This window comes from Thalassophryne amazonica, chromosome 4, assembly GCF_902500255.1.
Source record: "Thalassophryne amazonica chromosome 4, fThaAma1.1, whole genome shotgun sequence".
Taxonomy (NCBI): Eukaryota; Metazoa; Chordata; class Actinopteri; order Batrachoidiformes; family Batrachoididae; genus Thalassophryne; species Thalassophryne amazonica.
In genome coordinates, this window is record NC_047106.1 from 28,398,410 (window position 1) to 28,414,653 (window position 16,244).

A 16,244-nucleotide genomic window follows, 5' to 3' on the forward strand; every position below is an offset into this window, starting at 1 on the left:
ACTTGAATTTGGTTTTGGGTGGCACGGTGGGGTTCACAACAAGAAGGTCATGGGATCGCTTCCCACCTGCTGTGAGGAATTTGCATGTTCTTCCTGTGTCTGCGTGGGTTCCCTCTGGGTGCTCCGGCTTCTTCCCACTTCCAAAGACATGCAGGTACGGTGAACTGGTCACTCTAAATTGAAGGTTGGTGTGAGTTTGTCTGTTTAGGGTGTACCCCAGGTCACGCCCTATGACTGCTGGGATAGGCTCCAGCCACCCCACCCCCCACCCCGTCCCTCTTGACTGGAGTAAGTGGGTATAGGAAGTGAATGAATGCGTTTTTGGTTTCCTTGTGGTGTGTTGAAGTGGTGCTTGATTTGATCTTCGTTTACCTCCCACCAGCTCTTGACGTCATCTCATCTCTGAGTTTCTTCAGGTCATTTTTACACTTCTCAATCTCCACCACCTTCAAGCCTTCCACTGAAACAATACAACAAAAGCCTCCAGTGGAGTGCAGACACACAGCTACGTATCAAATGTCACAGTTTGGCTTCACTTTAGCAACATGAAAAATCATTCATCTGCATTTTATGGTTGAAGTTTCATGCATCCTATTTGTGCATCTAGAATCTTTCCTCCTATAAGTAAACCTCAAGACTAAGACGGCTTGTTTTAGACTTCAGTGAGCTATACCCCCCCCCCCCTCTAAAAGTAGTGTGGGAGTGGACAGGAGCAGCTCCTTAACATTTAAAACAACAAACACAATCATTTTTAATTTTTTTTTAAGAGAACTGAATATATATTTGCATGTTTGACATTTCCTTGTTATACTTATTTATTTTGTTATTGGGAGTACAGCCAAAGCAGATGGTCACACCACTGAGTCTGAGAAGCTTCAGGTTCTACCTGTCATCAGAAAATGCCTGAAGAAGTTTTCCTTTCCCGAATTTGCCAATGTGCTTGCACAGAGGGTGGATAAGGTAGACCTAAAGCCTTGGTCACACTGAATAATGAGCCACGTAGCGTGTCGTTTTTGGTACGAATGGAGTTATTCAAGAAATATGGGAGAATAGTGGCTCTTAGAGGCAGATTATTCAGCTAATGAGGCTTATCTCTGAGTGTGGCACTAATTTTGTGAAGTTCAAATTGAGCACAAACAAAGCGGAGTGATTTGTTACTATGAGGACAAATGAGGATGTTAGAGACATTGTTACATGTCACCACTAACATGTAGGATGTTAGTAGTGAGGACGAGGCTGTTAGAGACCCATTATCCGAGTATGTGGTGGCTACGAGGACAGGACAGGTTACCTGCAACAGAGACGGTTCCACTCTGAGAAAGCCCCTTGTAGCCTTTTTTTAACATCTGTTTCAATTTTTTTCAATTTCAACTTATTTTCATTTATGTACCGACAAATCACAACAAAGTTGCCTCAGTGCACTTCACACAATTAAGGTCTAACCTTACCAACCCCCAGAGCAAGCACACAGGCCACAGTGGTAAGGAAAAATTCCCTCTGAGGAAGAAACCTCAAGCAGACCAGACTCAAAGAGGTGACCCTCTGCTGAGCCATGCTACTGACACAAATTACAAATAATTTACAAAATGAATATACAGGACAAGAGGGGTTTAGAAACAGACACCACACCCATCTCTGGATGCAGCTGCACCTCAAACAGAGAGAAAAACAGAATCAGGCATCAGAAAGACAAATACAGTATAATTTGTCAGCATTAAGCAACAAGAAAAAACACGAGCCCTAAGCTTCACTAAAATACCCGACATTAGATAAAGTTGAGGCCCCAGCCCTCTATATTTACTAATAAAAATGAAATAAAGAGGAAAAAGTGTAGAACTATACTATGCCAGTATGCTAGCCATACGAAAGGGCAAATAAATGCGTTCTTAAGTCTGGACTTGAAAGTCTCTGCAGAATCTGTTTTATTTATGTAGGGAGATCATTCCACAGAACAGGGGCACGATAAGAGAAAGCTCTGTGAACACAGACGTCTATTCACCCTAGGGACACAAAGTAGTCCTGCACCTGAGAACGTAAAGCCCGGGCCGGTACGTAAGGTTTAATTAGGTCAGCTAGGCAGTTTCTTGCAATTCCTTCAGAAGAACATCATATATGTGGCTCATTATTCAAATAATCACTGAAATTTCTGACAAATCCATATGTGGCTCATTATTCATTATTATTCAGTCTGACCAAGGCTTTATGCTTGTGAAGTGCCTTGGGGCAATTTATACATTAATTTGATGCTGAACAAATTATCTGTATTGAATAAATATAATTATTTTTTTTTGAATGTAGTACTTCAGTGTCTATAATGTATTTTTTTAATTTAAAACAAAATATGTTTTGAATATAGCTAAAAGGTGTATAAAGACTATTATAAGCATCTTTTTTGTTTTCTGTCCCCCAAGATAATACATTTTAAAATTTAGAAAAATACCATATTTAAATTTTTTTCTTTCTCTATTTTTTTATAACAAAATTGGAATGAAGATCATGTGAGTTTGGGTCTGTAGCACAGAAAAAGCAAGGTTGCATGGTTTTTTATGTGTCCACTTACGCTCCACTCTCTTCTCCAGCATGGCCAGTCTGTTGGTGACCTCAGTCTTTAGCTCATGAATCCGAAAGGCTCTGTGAGAGGAAAACAGATGAGTGAGACACACGTGTTCAGCTCGACTGTCTGTGGCAGGTCATTGCTGCAATATGGGCTTGTGGGAAGGCTGCTGGACCTACTTTCGAGGTTCCCAGATGTAAACAAGAAGACATCCAACATGGCACAAAGCCAAACGCATGCATCAGTGAGCAGTGGCGACCAGTACAGGATGGAGTGAGACACTGATGGCCCATCTTGACAGTATCAATCAATCAATTCAATCAATTTTATTTATATAGCGCCAAATCACAACAAACAGTTGCCCAAGGCGCTTTATCTTGTAAGGCAAGGCCATTACAATAATTACGTAAAAACCCCAACAGTCAAAATGACCCCCGTGAGCAAGCACTTGGCGACAGTGGGAAGGAAAAAACTCCCTTTTAACAGGAAGAATCCTCCAGCAGAACCAGGCTCAGGGAGGGGCAGTCTTCTGCTGGGACTGGTTGGGCTGAGGGAGGAGAACCAGGAAAAGACATGCTGTGGAGGGGAGCAGAGATCAATCACTAATGATTAAATGCAGAGTGGTGCATACAGAGCAAAAAGAGAAAGAAACACTCAGTGCATCATGGGAACCCCCCAGCAGTCTAAGTCTATAGCAGCATAACTAAGGGATGGTTCAGGGTCACCTGATCCAGCCCTAACTATAAGCTTTAGCAAAAAGGAAAGTTTTAAGCCTAACCTTAAAAGTAGAGAGGGGTGTCTGTCTCCCTGATCCGAATTGGGAGCTGGTTCCACAGGAGAGGAGTCTGAAAGCTGAAGGCTCTGCCTCCCATTCTACTCTACAAACCCTAGGAACTACAAGTAAGCCTGCAGTCTGAGAGCGAAGCGCTCTATTGGGGTGATATGGTACTATGAGGTCCCTAAGATAAGATGGGACCTGATTATTCAAAACCTTATAAGTAAGAAGAAGAATTTTAAATTCTATTCTAGAATTAACAGGAAGCCAATGAAGAGAGGCCAATATGGGTGAGATATGCAGTAGGTGCAGAACAAATGGTGCAAAGCGACGCAAATGCTTTTGGGTACTGTCCAAGCTCTATTTGCAAAGCTGTGCTGTGTGCCTACCACAAATAATTCACTCAATCAGAATAATTCCCTTTAAACTAAAGTATTCCAGGTTCCCAGCCCTGTGGTTTATCAATGGATAAAATTATCAGATTAGCGCCAACATGTCACAGCACAGCACCAGACAGTGGCTACCAAAGCTCCCTGAGGTGAAGCAATGCAGCAGCAAAATAAAGACGTGTTTTTCCATTTTCCATAAGGGGTGTTCCATTATGGAGCAATATCACTTCAATTTGCAACCTCACACCATAAATGCTGCATGTTAGATGTAACAGCTTTAAACACGGCTATATACAGTTATGCTCTAAAGTTTACATACCCTGGCAAAAAGTTTGTTTTTTTGGTCATTTTTCAGAGAATATGCATGATAATACAATTTTTTATTTTTTATTTAGAGTGCCACACTGTTGTATTTCTTGTAATTGATGTAAATAAAGTCCAAGACATATTCAGTGGCAGCTTTACCACCAGAGAGCCTCATCCACAACAACCACAAAAGACTCCAAGCTGTCATTGATGTTAAAGAGGGCAACACACAGTATTAAGAACAGGGGTATGTAAACTTCTGATCAGGGTCATGGCATGTCTGAGTGTTGCACTCTTTAACTAAGAAATACACCTCGGTTAGTGTGTTATTTCAATAGCAAAGGGACAAGCTGTAAGGGCTTCCTTATTTCATTCCTGGATTAATGTAAGACAAATGACATGACAAATAAATTACAAGAATAAGAAAAATGCTGAACTTGGGAACTAGTTACACAAACAACACATCAGTTACACAAACAACACATCACTTTCTGGCTGTTTGTTCCCACTTCTACGTGCTGGAGTATAAACATGGAAGCTTTTTAGATGAAACATGTATCGCTCTGAAAGGTGAAGGTTAACAACCACCAAACAGCGCAAACATATAAGATATGATTACCTGGTGAACTGATCAGCCACCTGCGATAACACATTCTGAAACACGTCCTCCTTCTCTGCAGGCATAAAGCCATCAGATTCATCAATCACACAGTGAAGTTTAGAACGAGACAAAATGGGCAACAGGTTATGAAAAACAATTAAAAAGCTGAAAATTGGTGTGTGCAGTCCTCTTTGAAGGTTTTGCCTTCATGACATCATGAAATTGCCTTATATATATATGTGATTTGATTATTTGTGAAGAAACAGCCATACAGTGTTTTCAAACATTGCCTAGAAAGTCAATTTAAAACAACAGCATCCTGACTCTACATGTCTGAATCCTGACATCCACTAAAAAAATGTCATGTGCCCCCACTGGTGTTTAAGTTGGTGTATGGTTTTATACTCGTCGTGGCAATGCCTCAGTGGTGAGGAACATTGTTTCTTGGTCAATGTCTAGGTGGGATGATGGAATTCTACATACAGAGTTGATCCAGAGATGCCTGTGCGTGGGTTTGTTTAACGTGGGACTGTCGTTGCACGCTGACAAACACACAGCCATCAACAGATTCTTAGCCTGGTCTGATGGCTGGGAAATTCCAAATGATCGAGGTCTGAGGGCCTGCTGCAGCCTTCTCCACCTTCGCAGCTGGAGGGTTACAAGCCATCGCCTCCTCTGTCCAATCCACCGTTGAGGACATCTTGTTTTACCAGAGCTCCACTAGCCATCTCTTGTTCAGGGTTCCTACTGGGCCTTAACGGTTACCGTAGTAGCCACAGGGCACACAAGGTCCCCAGTATATTTCACCCCAACAGGCAACCCTGACTTGATCCATTACCCAGATGTCACAATGCAGATAAGGGGTTGGATGTTTGCTCTCTGGTCTACTGCAGTGGATCATTAGGGGTTGCCAATTGGTTTAAAATGCTCCTGCCAGAATTTTGACAAGAAGCAAGCAAAAAATGTAACCACATTACAATGATTTTGGCCTCCCTTCTTGGCTTCTCCCTCCCTTCTTGTCGTCCTTTGTTGACTGATTCTGCTCTTTTTCTCTTTGTCCGAGGCACTGACAACACCAATGATGGCTCCTGGACCTACACCTCAGGGCGTTGGACTGATTGGATGACACGCTTGTTGCACCACTGACCGGAGGTCATGCTCTATAGTCAACAAGTGCTGGAAATGGACACCTACGTATTAGAGACCCAAGACAATCTCTGCTTTAGTTTCAATAAGGACGCAGTTTTTGTTGCTCTATTTTTTCTGTTTCTAAAGAAATGCTTGTTCAATTTGTAAAAACCTCATAACTGTTAGAATGGCCTAAGCAGTGGGTCACCCCTCTGTGTCTGGTCTGCTTGAGGTTTCTTCTTCATTATCATCAGAGGGAGTTTTTCCTTGTCACTGTCGCCTGTGTGCTTGCTTGGGGGGTCGGTAAGGGTAGACCTTACTCGTGTATAGCGCCTTGAGGCAGCACTGTTGTGATTTGGTGCTATACAAATATAATAAATTGAATTGAATTCTTTTGGTATGAGGTGTATTGGCCCAAATTTTCAAAAGGATACTTCCTCTAGACGTATCCCATACATCACCAAGAAATGGTGTCAATCAGATGAGGCGTTCTTTATTTAAAGTTGCACTCTTTACATCATGATGTCACAACAGCAAAAGTTCAAGGAGTGTCCAGTCAGGTCCAGATGTATCTGGACAGCAACACAGTTTTTGTAATTTTTTCTCTGTACACCACCACAATGAAGCTGAAATTAAACAACCAACACGAGCTTGGAGTGCAACAATTTGTCAGAAGGCACAAGGGAAACTCAAACCAAGATTTGATCCTTCTCTGTTCCACTTGACTGTTCTCCCTCAATAAAAGTTGCACTGTGCAAGGTTTTTACAGTCACAGCCACAGAAGCCTATGACTCCTTCTGCATTGTCGTGAGTGTCTTGGTGGTTTCCCTCATCTGTCTTGTTTTTCCACTGTCACTCAATTTTCTGAGAACTTCCTAATCCAGACAGATTTTCCACACAGCACCATACTGTTTGTATTTTTCTTAATGATTGTTGGAAATTTAATTTAATTTATTAATTTATATAGCGCCAAATCACGACAAAGTCGCACCAAGGCGCTTCACATAATTCACAACACAAATTAATCTAAATTCAAAATTAAAAGCAAGAAAAGCACAGTTAAAAGATAAAACACAGTAGAATAAAAAGAAATTACAAAGCAAACACAAACAGATTAAAAAATTAATGATAAGACAGTCTAAAAAAGTGGGTCTTCAGTCTTGATTTAAAAATCTCCACCGTGTCAGACTGCCGAATAACAGCAGGTAGATCATTCCAAAGAGCCGGACCACGGTAGGAGAAGGCTCTATACCCCACAGACGTTTTGTTCATCCTCGGAACACACAGAAGCCCTGCGCCCTGCAAACGCAAAGGCCTCGCAGGTACGTAGGGCTTAACCAAGTCCGCCAAGTAGGAAGGCGCCAGTCCATGAACAATTTTATAAACCAACAATAAAACTTTAAAATCCAATCTGGCAGAAACCGGTAGCCAATGAAGGGATGCCAGAATGGGAGTAATTGTTGGGAAAGTGTAGTGACACGGACCCACAACAGGGGGCGTAAATGAACGGACAATAGAGGAAGTTAAATGTGAACACTTTACTGTTGTGAATGTCACAACCACACACAGCAGATTATAGAATAAATACAAGTCAATGAATGAAGGTGTCGTGTGGGCAGGCTCGACGATAGGAGACGTCCATCTGGAGATGAACCGGAACCACACGATTTCCACCGCCACCGAACCCGAAGGATACGGGAGCCGCCAAGTCCCGAAGTCCCCAGGTGGCCACCGTCTCAACGTGTCGGATCTGGTACTGCTGGCGGAGAACAAAGACAGTCAAGTGTGGGTGTGTATACACCCCGTAACAATAACGGTGGGAATTCCACCTCCACCTCTAACACACACTCGTGCAGCGTCTGAGTACCACTTATCTGGTGGGAAGTAGGACGAAACAGTCGCAACCCACGCCGGTCCTCTGGGTAGACAGCTGCAACACAATAGCTCTTGGAATCAATCAATATAGTACGCAGGCAGAGAAAGTTACCTCTCAAAGAAGTACGATATCTCGGCAACGTGGTGGAGGTGTTATCCTGCTTTTATCCGGGGAGAAGTGCAGATGTCATAGTTGATGAGTGACAGCTGTCACCTCGGCTGTTCCTGTAAGGCGGCAGCGCCCCCTTGTGCCTGAAGCCCGCACTTCAGGCAGGGCGCCCTCTGGTGGTGGGCCACCAGTACCTCCTCTTCTGGCAGCCCACACAACAGTAATGTGGTCAAACCTTCTACTTTGTGTCAAAATTCTGGCAGCAGCATTCTGCACCAACTGAAGTCCTTGAATGCTAGACTGCGGCAGACCAGAAAATAAAGCATTACAATAATCCAATCTAGAAGAGACAAATGCATGAATCAGAGTCTCAGCATCAGCCATAGACAGGATGGGGTGAATCTTTGCTATATTTCTCAGATGAAAGAAAGCAGTCCTCGTAATATCCCTAATGTGGAGGTCAAAGGACAACGTAGGATCAAAGATTACCCCAAGGTTCCTCACTTTGTCAGTATGATGTATAACACATGAACCTAGACTAAGCGCCAGCTGATCAAATTGGTGCCGATGTCTTGCTGGGCCAAGAACCATCATTTCAGTCTTATCAGAGTTCAAAAGTAGAAAGTTGCTAGACATCCAACTTCTCACTGCTGCAAGACAGTCCTGTAAAGATTTTATGTGGACAGGATTTCCAGCAGCTATCGGCATATACAACTGAGTATCATCAGCATAACAATGAAAAGCAACCCAGAAACGCCGCAGAATGTTCCCAAGGGGTGCCATATACAGGGAAAAAAGCAAGGGACCCAGAACGGATCCCTGCAGAACTCCAAACTTCATGCCCTTAAAGTCAGAGGTAGTGTCATTGCACAAAACACAATGGGAACGACCAGACAGATAAGACGTCAGCCACACAAGAGCAGTTCCAGTAATCCCGAAACAGTTTTCTAGCCTATCAAGTAGAATATGATGATCAACTGTGTCAAACGCAGCACTGAGATCCAACAACACCAATGCTGTAGTAGTATCCGAGTCCATTGCTCACAGAAGATCATTAACTACTTTAATAAGTGCTGTTTCTGTGGAGTGATGTCTTCTAAGAGCAGACTGCAGTGGCTCAAAAAGGTCATTCTCAGTAAGATAGTCCACAAGCTGCCGTGAAACCACCTTTTCCAGAATTTTAGAGCAGACTGATAGATTTGATATCGGCCTATAATTTTTCAATTCACCAGGATCAAGATTAGATTTCTTGAGTAGTGGTTTAACCACTGCAGATTTAAAACAATTTGGAACAGATCCAGAGTTTAAAGAAAGGTTAACAATTTCCAGCACAGTCGGCCCAAGAATGGGCCAAAGATCCTTAAACAATTTTGTTGGTATAGGATCAAATAAACAAGTTGTGCTTCCAGTAGACATCACGAGTTTCGTCAGCACACCTTGTGAGATACTGTTAAATTCCGTGAATATAGGTAGCACCTCAGTAGTAGTCCCCAGCTCAGTAGCTAGATACAATGATTCAACCAAAGTATGCTGAGATGTGCTCAACCTAATATCTTCTATTTTCTTTTCGAAATAGTCCAGAAAGTCCTGCGCTGAAAAAGGAGAACGACCAACAGGTGGCTGTCCATGAATAAGAAATGCCACCGTATCAAACAAGAACTTTGAGTTATGCTTGTTTTTGTTGATCAATTCAGAATAATATGCCTGCTTCGTAGCCAATAAAGCATGCTTATAATCTAAAATAGCTTCACGCCACGCAAGGTGAAACACCTCTAGTTTGGAACTACGCCATTTCCGTTCCAACCCTCTAGCCTTCTTCCTAAGGTCACGCAAATAACTATTGAACCAGGGTGTCTGTGCTTTGGGAAGGCGTGGTTTTAATAGAGGAGGCGCAATCTTATCAAATGTGGTTTTTAGCACTAAATTCAGGCTATCTGCAAGACTGTCTACTGACTGAAATTTCATCAAGCTTGAAGTTAGGATTTCAGGTAGTCTTGCTTCGAGTTCAGTCAAAGTTGAAGGTTTAATTTGTCACCGCAATGATAGGCAAGGTTGTTGCTCCACTAAACGCGGCAGCGTAATTGTAAACCTAATAAGCGAGTGGTCAGAGACCGCTGATGCAAGAGGCAGGATGTCGATATTTGTGACAGCAAGGCCACGTGCAAAAACCAAATCCAGAGTATTACCACTGATACGAAATCAAGTCTAAGACATACTCACCGATTTTGAAATGTTTGTGTATCAATCACTTGACTTGGTGAAAGAAGGCTGGCCGTAGAAATGATGATTTGTATTCAAAAATAATCCTTATTTACTTCATCCAATTACTTAGGGCTCCTTCACACATAACACGATTGAGGCAGAATGGCACACGAAGGAGGAATCAAATGCCACTCCTGAAAAATCGACGCCCCCTCAAATGCCTCGTACAGCTGTCACTACAACCATTTGCACACACCAGCGGCCAGAAGACACCAAGTGCTCTGCGCATGCTCATTCAATCCCCCTCTCAGCAGGTCTCAGCCAAATTCCAAGTGTCGCACACGAACATCCAACACTTCTCGCTGGACACTTAGAAAAGGCGGGGCTATTCACGCTCCTGGTATGATAGTAGACAGCAGGCGACCACATTCGAGCTGTGTGTCAAATTTGTCTAAGTGCAACACGAGTGTGGCGTCACCTAGAAACACACATGGGCACGACTGTGCCGAAGGCCCCCCCCATACACACCATGAATCCAACATTGTCAGCTGTGGCTGAGGGTCCCAGAGTCCAATCGCTGTCCAGTGCAGTGCACTGCTGAAACAGCTGACCGCTGTATACTACAGCTCAGCTGGTGAACATGCAATGCATGTGTGGACGGGCGCTCACGCCCTCAGCACATGTTGATAATTAGGTACCGATACGATTGCATGAGGACCGGCCAGCAGGAGATTAAATAAAACTACAGACAGGCGTGCATGATACCTCAGTGACGGTATTGTGCATGCCTGTCTATGACTGATGCTGAGACCTTGATACATGCGTTTATTTCTTCCAGACTAGATTATTGTAATGCTTTATTTTCTGGCCTGCCACAGTCTAGCATTCAGGGACTTCAATTGGTACAGAATGCTGCTGCCAGACTTTTGTCACAAAGTAGAAGGTTTGACCACATTACACCCATTCTAGCATCCCTTCATTGGCTACCAGTTTCTGCCAGATCGGATTTTAAAGTCTTATTGTTAGTTTATAAAATTGTTCACAGACTGGCACCTTCCTACCTGGTGGTCTTGGTTAAGCCCTACGTACCTGTGCGGTCCTTGCGTTCGCAAGGTGCAGGGCTTCTGTGTGTTCCGAGGGTGAACAAGAAGTCTGTGGGGTATAGAGCCTTCTCCTACCGTGGTCCGACTCTTTGGAATGATCTACCTGCAGTTATTAAGCAGTCTGACACGGTGGAGACTTTTAAATCAAGACTGAAGACCCACTTTTTTAGACTGTCTTATCATTAATCTAATTTGTTTTTATGTTTACTTTGTAATTTCTTTTTAATTCTACTGTGCTTTATCTTTTTATTGTGCTTTTCTTGATTTTAATTTTGATTTTAAATTACTTTGTGTTGTTATGAATTGTGTGAAGAGTCTTGGGGCGACTTTGTCATGAGTTGGCACTATATAAATTAATAAATTGAAATTAAACTGAATTAAATTGACAGTGTGTCCCTTCCGACAGCAGGTGGAATGCTTCACAGTTCCCCATTTAATTTTTGGTTCGCGGATTTTCTTCTGGTTTCTGCGTCTTTCGTGTTCTGTGTGAACTGGCCCTTATGGAGAGACTGTCTCTAATTCTGAAATAGTTTGTAATATTTTTGTTGCACCCCTTGAATTAAAGCTGAAATTCTACCCATGAACACATCTTCATTCTGATGGTGTTCAGAGGTAAAATCACAAAAAAGAATTGCAGCGAGCAGTTTTCAGCTTTTAACATTTTTCTCCCATTAGCAAAAAAATAATAATATATAACTAACATTTTTACAGTATTATTATTGATGTTGGTTCATATCAGTGGACCATGTACTAGACAGTTAAACAATTCAAGGAAGTAATTCAACTTTACCTCCAAGCTGGTTGCTGGACAAAGGGACGACTTTATACAAGAAGCTGTAAGAAGACAGCGAGACAAACATTATTCCTGATTCCAAACTTTGCTTGAACACTGAGGCCACAGTGACGGACCCGTCATCGTAGCCGCAACTTATGTTCCTTGTGTTTTGTTCCTATGTAGGGTTTTGTCATTTTTGTAGTTATTATTATTATTATTATTATTGCATACATTTAGTTTTGTTTTTATATTGCCCCTGGGGGTTTGTTAATATGTTGTTTCTGATTATTTCCTTTGTCTCCAATTTTTAATATTTATCTGTTTTTTTTTTTTGTTTTTTTGGTGTCCTCTTGATCTAACATAGTTTTTATTCCTTCATGTTACTTTCTAGGTTACATTGTTCTGGTCTTTCTGCTACACATTTTGGTTGAATAATCCCATTGACGCTTAGCATTACTAATAATTTTGTTCATTTCCCATGCCTCTGTTTTGTTTAATAATTCTGTTCTTCCTCATGTTGTCTTTTTTGTTGGTTTGTTTATTCTGTTATTGCTGGTGTGTGTGTACACTTTGGTAATTATGTTTTTTTTTTTCTTGTATTTTTTAACAACTCTGGGCATATATTTGCATCTGGGTTTTTTGGTATATTTATTCCATTTTCACATCATATTTTTGGTTTGACAATTTCTTCATGTCAGGTTTAAAAAACAACTTTGTTTCTCTTTTTGTTGTTTGCCTTTCTGGTTTGTTGTCGTCAGTTTTCTTTGTGTTCATTATTCCTCTGCATTTATAGTTTCTCTTGGGTTTATTATTCCTCCATGTTTATGGGTGGTTACAGTACTACAATGTATATAATTTCTTAGTGTTTTGTTCTTCTTTGATTTTTTCCCCCCTCAGTATTAACACTTGCCTTATGTTGACATCACCTTCCCTTGTCTGTTTTTGTGTGCTTTACATCCAGTTCTTGCACACCTGTTTTTAATCCCACCAAATTCACCCTTCTGTTTTCAACCCTCTTCTCTATCTGTCAGGGTTACTACCATATGTCCATTTAAACTGTGTCCATTTTTATTATCTGCTCGTGTTTCATTGTTACTGCCTTTGTATTTCCGGTGTTTAGCTTCTCCCTTGAGCTTGCCATTTTTCCTAGCGTTTGACTGTATTTGATATACTATCTCTGATCTCTGTTGTCTCCTGGAATTCCCTTGTGAATGCCCTCACGTATACCTCAGCTCTTCTGTTTGATCTTCTGTGCATGACCCCAGACCGTCCCTTTTATTTGATAATACAACTTAGAATTCTCCAGCTTGTCTGTTCTCTACACTGGGGTCAGCTCAGTCCTCTGAATGATGAAACTACTTTGTCCTTCCAGATTTAAAAACACAGGCTCTTCTTTGAAAAAGCACCAATTTCAAAATAATGATGTTTAAATGAGACAAAATGTGCCAGTGCAGATGTTGATAACAACAACAACAAAAAAATATCTGAATGTATTGTGATAATGTATAAATGCAGCGTGGTGATGTTACTTTGGAGAGTTTGTGGGCATGGTGGGATCGATGGAGACTAAGGCTCCTTCTGGGTCCACCATCATAATGGCAGTGTTCCTGTATCAGGTGGAGGAGAGGAAAAATGTAAATTGTTAAGGAGACACTCTCACATTTCTACTTAGATTTGTGTCAGTATTAATTTAAGATAGCTTCAAACTAGATTTTGTGTTGAATTTAAGAAATGATCATTTTCCGTTGTGCACACCTGCTTGTAATTCTAAAAAACCTCTTCAGTCTCTTTGCTCACAAAAAAGATGGCAAAGCTGCTTAAAAGATAAATATGACGTGAAATTTTTAATCTGCTGTTTTTGTAAAAAATGTAACATCCTAATCCCAGAAAAAAATACTTTTTTTTTTTCAGATAATCTCGTACTCTTAGTTCAAGAAATCTGAACAAGTAATTTCACTAAAACAAACAACAACAACAACAACAACAAAAACATAAAAAGCAATAATTAAAAAAAAATCTGCCAGTGGAACAAGTGAAAACTTGCTGAAAATGTCTTTGAACAAAATTAATTTTCATCTTAATTTTACAAACACTGTAAGTGCTGCATCTTACAAATAGCATCTTAAAAATCTAATAGTGAGTCAAAAAGCTTGTTTCATCTCAGATATTTTTCAAGATTATTTCACCCTAAGATATGTAAGATGTATTATCTATGAACAAGTCTTGCTGAATTTTTGTTTAAGTGATTGTGCTTTATATTAAGCATAATTACATATTAATGAGAAATTAGACAAACCTGGCAACATTTTAAGTTTTTGCAGTGTTACTGTTAGTAGAATATTATCATGTCATCTGATGCATTTGATAATATTTACTTTAACCAAAGATTACACTGAATGTAAAAACACTTTAGAATGCACCATTTAACACAGAATTTTAAGGTTTCCCTTCCAGACTCCCCTCTTTGATTGCATCGTAACTTCGGCGACACCAGACCACTTCACTCACTTGGCCAAATTTGCTCCCGTTGCCAGTGTTGAAGGCTTTTTCCTCTCATGACTTAACAGAGGTGGGAGTAAGTCACCATTAAGTCACTCTCAAGTCATGAATCAGCAAGTCCCAAGTCAAATCTCAAGTCATAATGACCATCAATTGTTTGCAAGCTGACTTGCGACTTGACTTGGGACTTGCAGATTCATGACTTGAGAGTGACTTGACAGGACTGCATTTAATATACAACCCCTGGCAAAAATTATGGAATCACCGGCCTCGGAGGATGTTCATTCAGTTGTTTAATTTTGTAGAAAAAAAGCAGATCACAGACATGACACAAAACTAAAGTCATTTCAAATGGCAACTTTCTGGCTTTAAGAAACACTATAAGAAATCAGGAAAAAAAAAATTGTGGCAGTCAGTAACGGTTACTTTTTTAGACCAAGCAGAAGGAAAAAAAATATGGAATCATTCAATTCTGAGGAAAAAATTATGGAATCATGAAAAACAAAAGAACGCTCCAACACATCACTAGTATTTTGTTGCATCACCTCTGGCTTTTATAACAGCTTGCAGTCTCTGAGGCATGGACTTAATGAGTGACAAACAGTACTCTTCATCAATCTGGCTCCAACTTTCTCTGATTGCTGTTGCCAGATCAGCTTTGCAGGTTGGAGCCTTGTCATGGACCATTTTCTTCAACTTCCACCAAAGATTTTCAATTGGATTAAGATCCGGACTATTTGCAGGCCATGACATTGACCCTATGTGTCTTTTTGCAAGGAATGTTTTCACAGTTTTTGCTTTATGGCAAGATGCATTATCATCTTGAAAAATGATTTCATCATCCCCAAACAGCCTTACAATTGATGGGATAAGAAAAGCGTCCAAAATATCAACATAAACTTGTGCATTTATTGATGATGTAATGACAGCCATCTCCCCATTGCCTTTACATGACATGCAGCCCCATATCATCAATGACTGTGGAAATTTACATGTTCTCTTCAGGCAGTCATCTTTATAAATCTCATTGGAATGGCACCAAACAAAAGTTCCAGCATCATCACCTTGCCCAATGCAGATTCGAGATTCATCATTGAATATGACTTTCATCCAGTCATCCACAGTCCACGATTGCTTTTCCTTAGCCCATTGTAACCTTGTTTTTTTCTGTTTAGGTGTTAATGATGCCTTTCGTTTAGCTTTTCTGTATGTAAGTCCCATTTCCTTTAGGCGGTTTCTTACAGTTCGGTCACAGACGTTGACTCCAGTTTCCTCCCATTCGTTCCTCATTTGTTTTGTTGTACATTTTCGATTTTTGAGACATATTGCTTTAAGTTTCCTGTCTTGACGCTTTGATGTCTTCCTTGGTCTACCAGTATGTTTGCCTTTAACAACCTTCCCATGTTGTTTGTATTTGGTCCAGAGTTTAGACACAGCTGACTGTGAACAACCAACATCTTTTGCAACATTGCGTGATGATTTACCCTCTTTTAAGAGTTTGATAATCCTCTCCTTTGTTTCAATTGACATCTCTCGTGTTGGAGCCATGATTCATGTCAGTCCACTTGGTGCAACAGCTCTCCAAGGTGTGATCACTCCTTTTTAGATGCAGACTAACGAGCAGATCTGATTTGATGCAGGTGTTAGTTTTGGGGATGAAAATGTACAGGGTGATTCCATAATTTATTCCTCAGAATTGAGTGAGTCCATATTTTTTCCCTCTGCTTGGTCTAAAAAAGTAACCGTTACTGACCTGCCACAATTTCTTTTCCTGATTTCTTATAGTGTTTCTTAAAGCCAGAAAGTTGCCATTTGAAATGACTTTAGTTTTGTGTCATGTCTGTGATCTGCTTTTTTTCTACAAAATTAAACAACTGAATGAACATCCTCCGAGGCCGGTGATTCCATAATTTTTGCAAGGGGTTGTA

At 40.8% G+C, this 16,244-nt stretch overlaps 1 protein-coding gene across 1 annotated transcript in view; it reads right to left on the bottom strand.

Moving 5' to 3' along the window:
- The window catches only part of pde9al (phosphodiesterase 9A like), a 75,613-nt gene that overhangs the window by 47,242 nt on the left and 12,127 nt on the right, over positions 1–16,244 (bottom strand). Inside the window, exons 4-8 of the mRNA XM_034169304.1 lie at positions 13,347–13,424; positions 11,833–11,876; positions 4,644–4,698; positions 2,561–2,631; positions 373–460 (exon numbers count right to left, since the gene is read on the bottom strand). Of these exons, the coding sequence (XP_034025195.1) occupies positions 373–460; positions 2,561–2,631; positions 4,644–4,698; positions 11,833–11,876; positions 13,347–13,424 (336 nt within the window). The remainder of the gene's footprint in view (positions 1–372; positions 461–2,560; positions 2,632–4,643; positions 4,699–11,832; positions 11,877–13,346; positions 13,425–16,244) is intronic.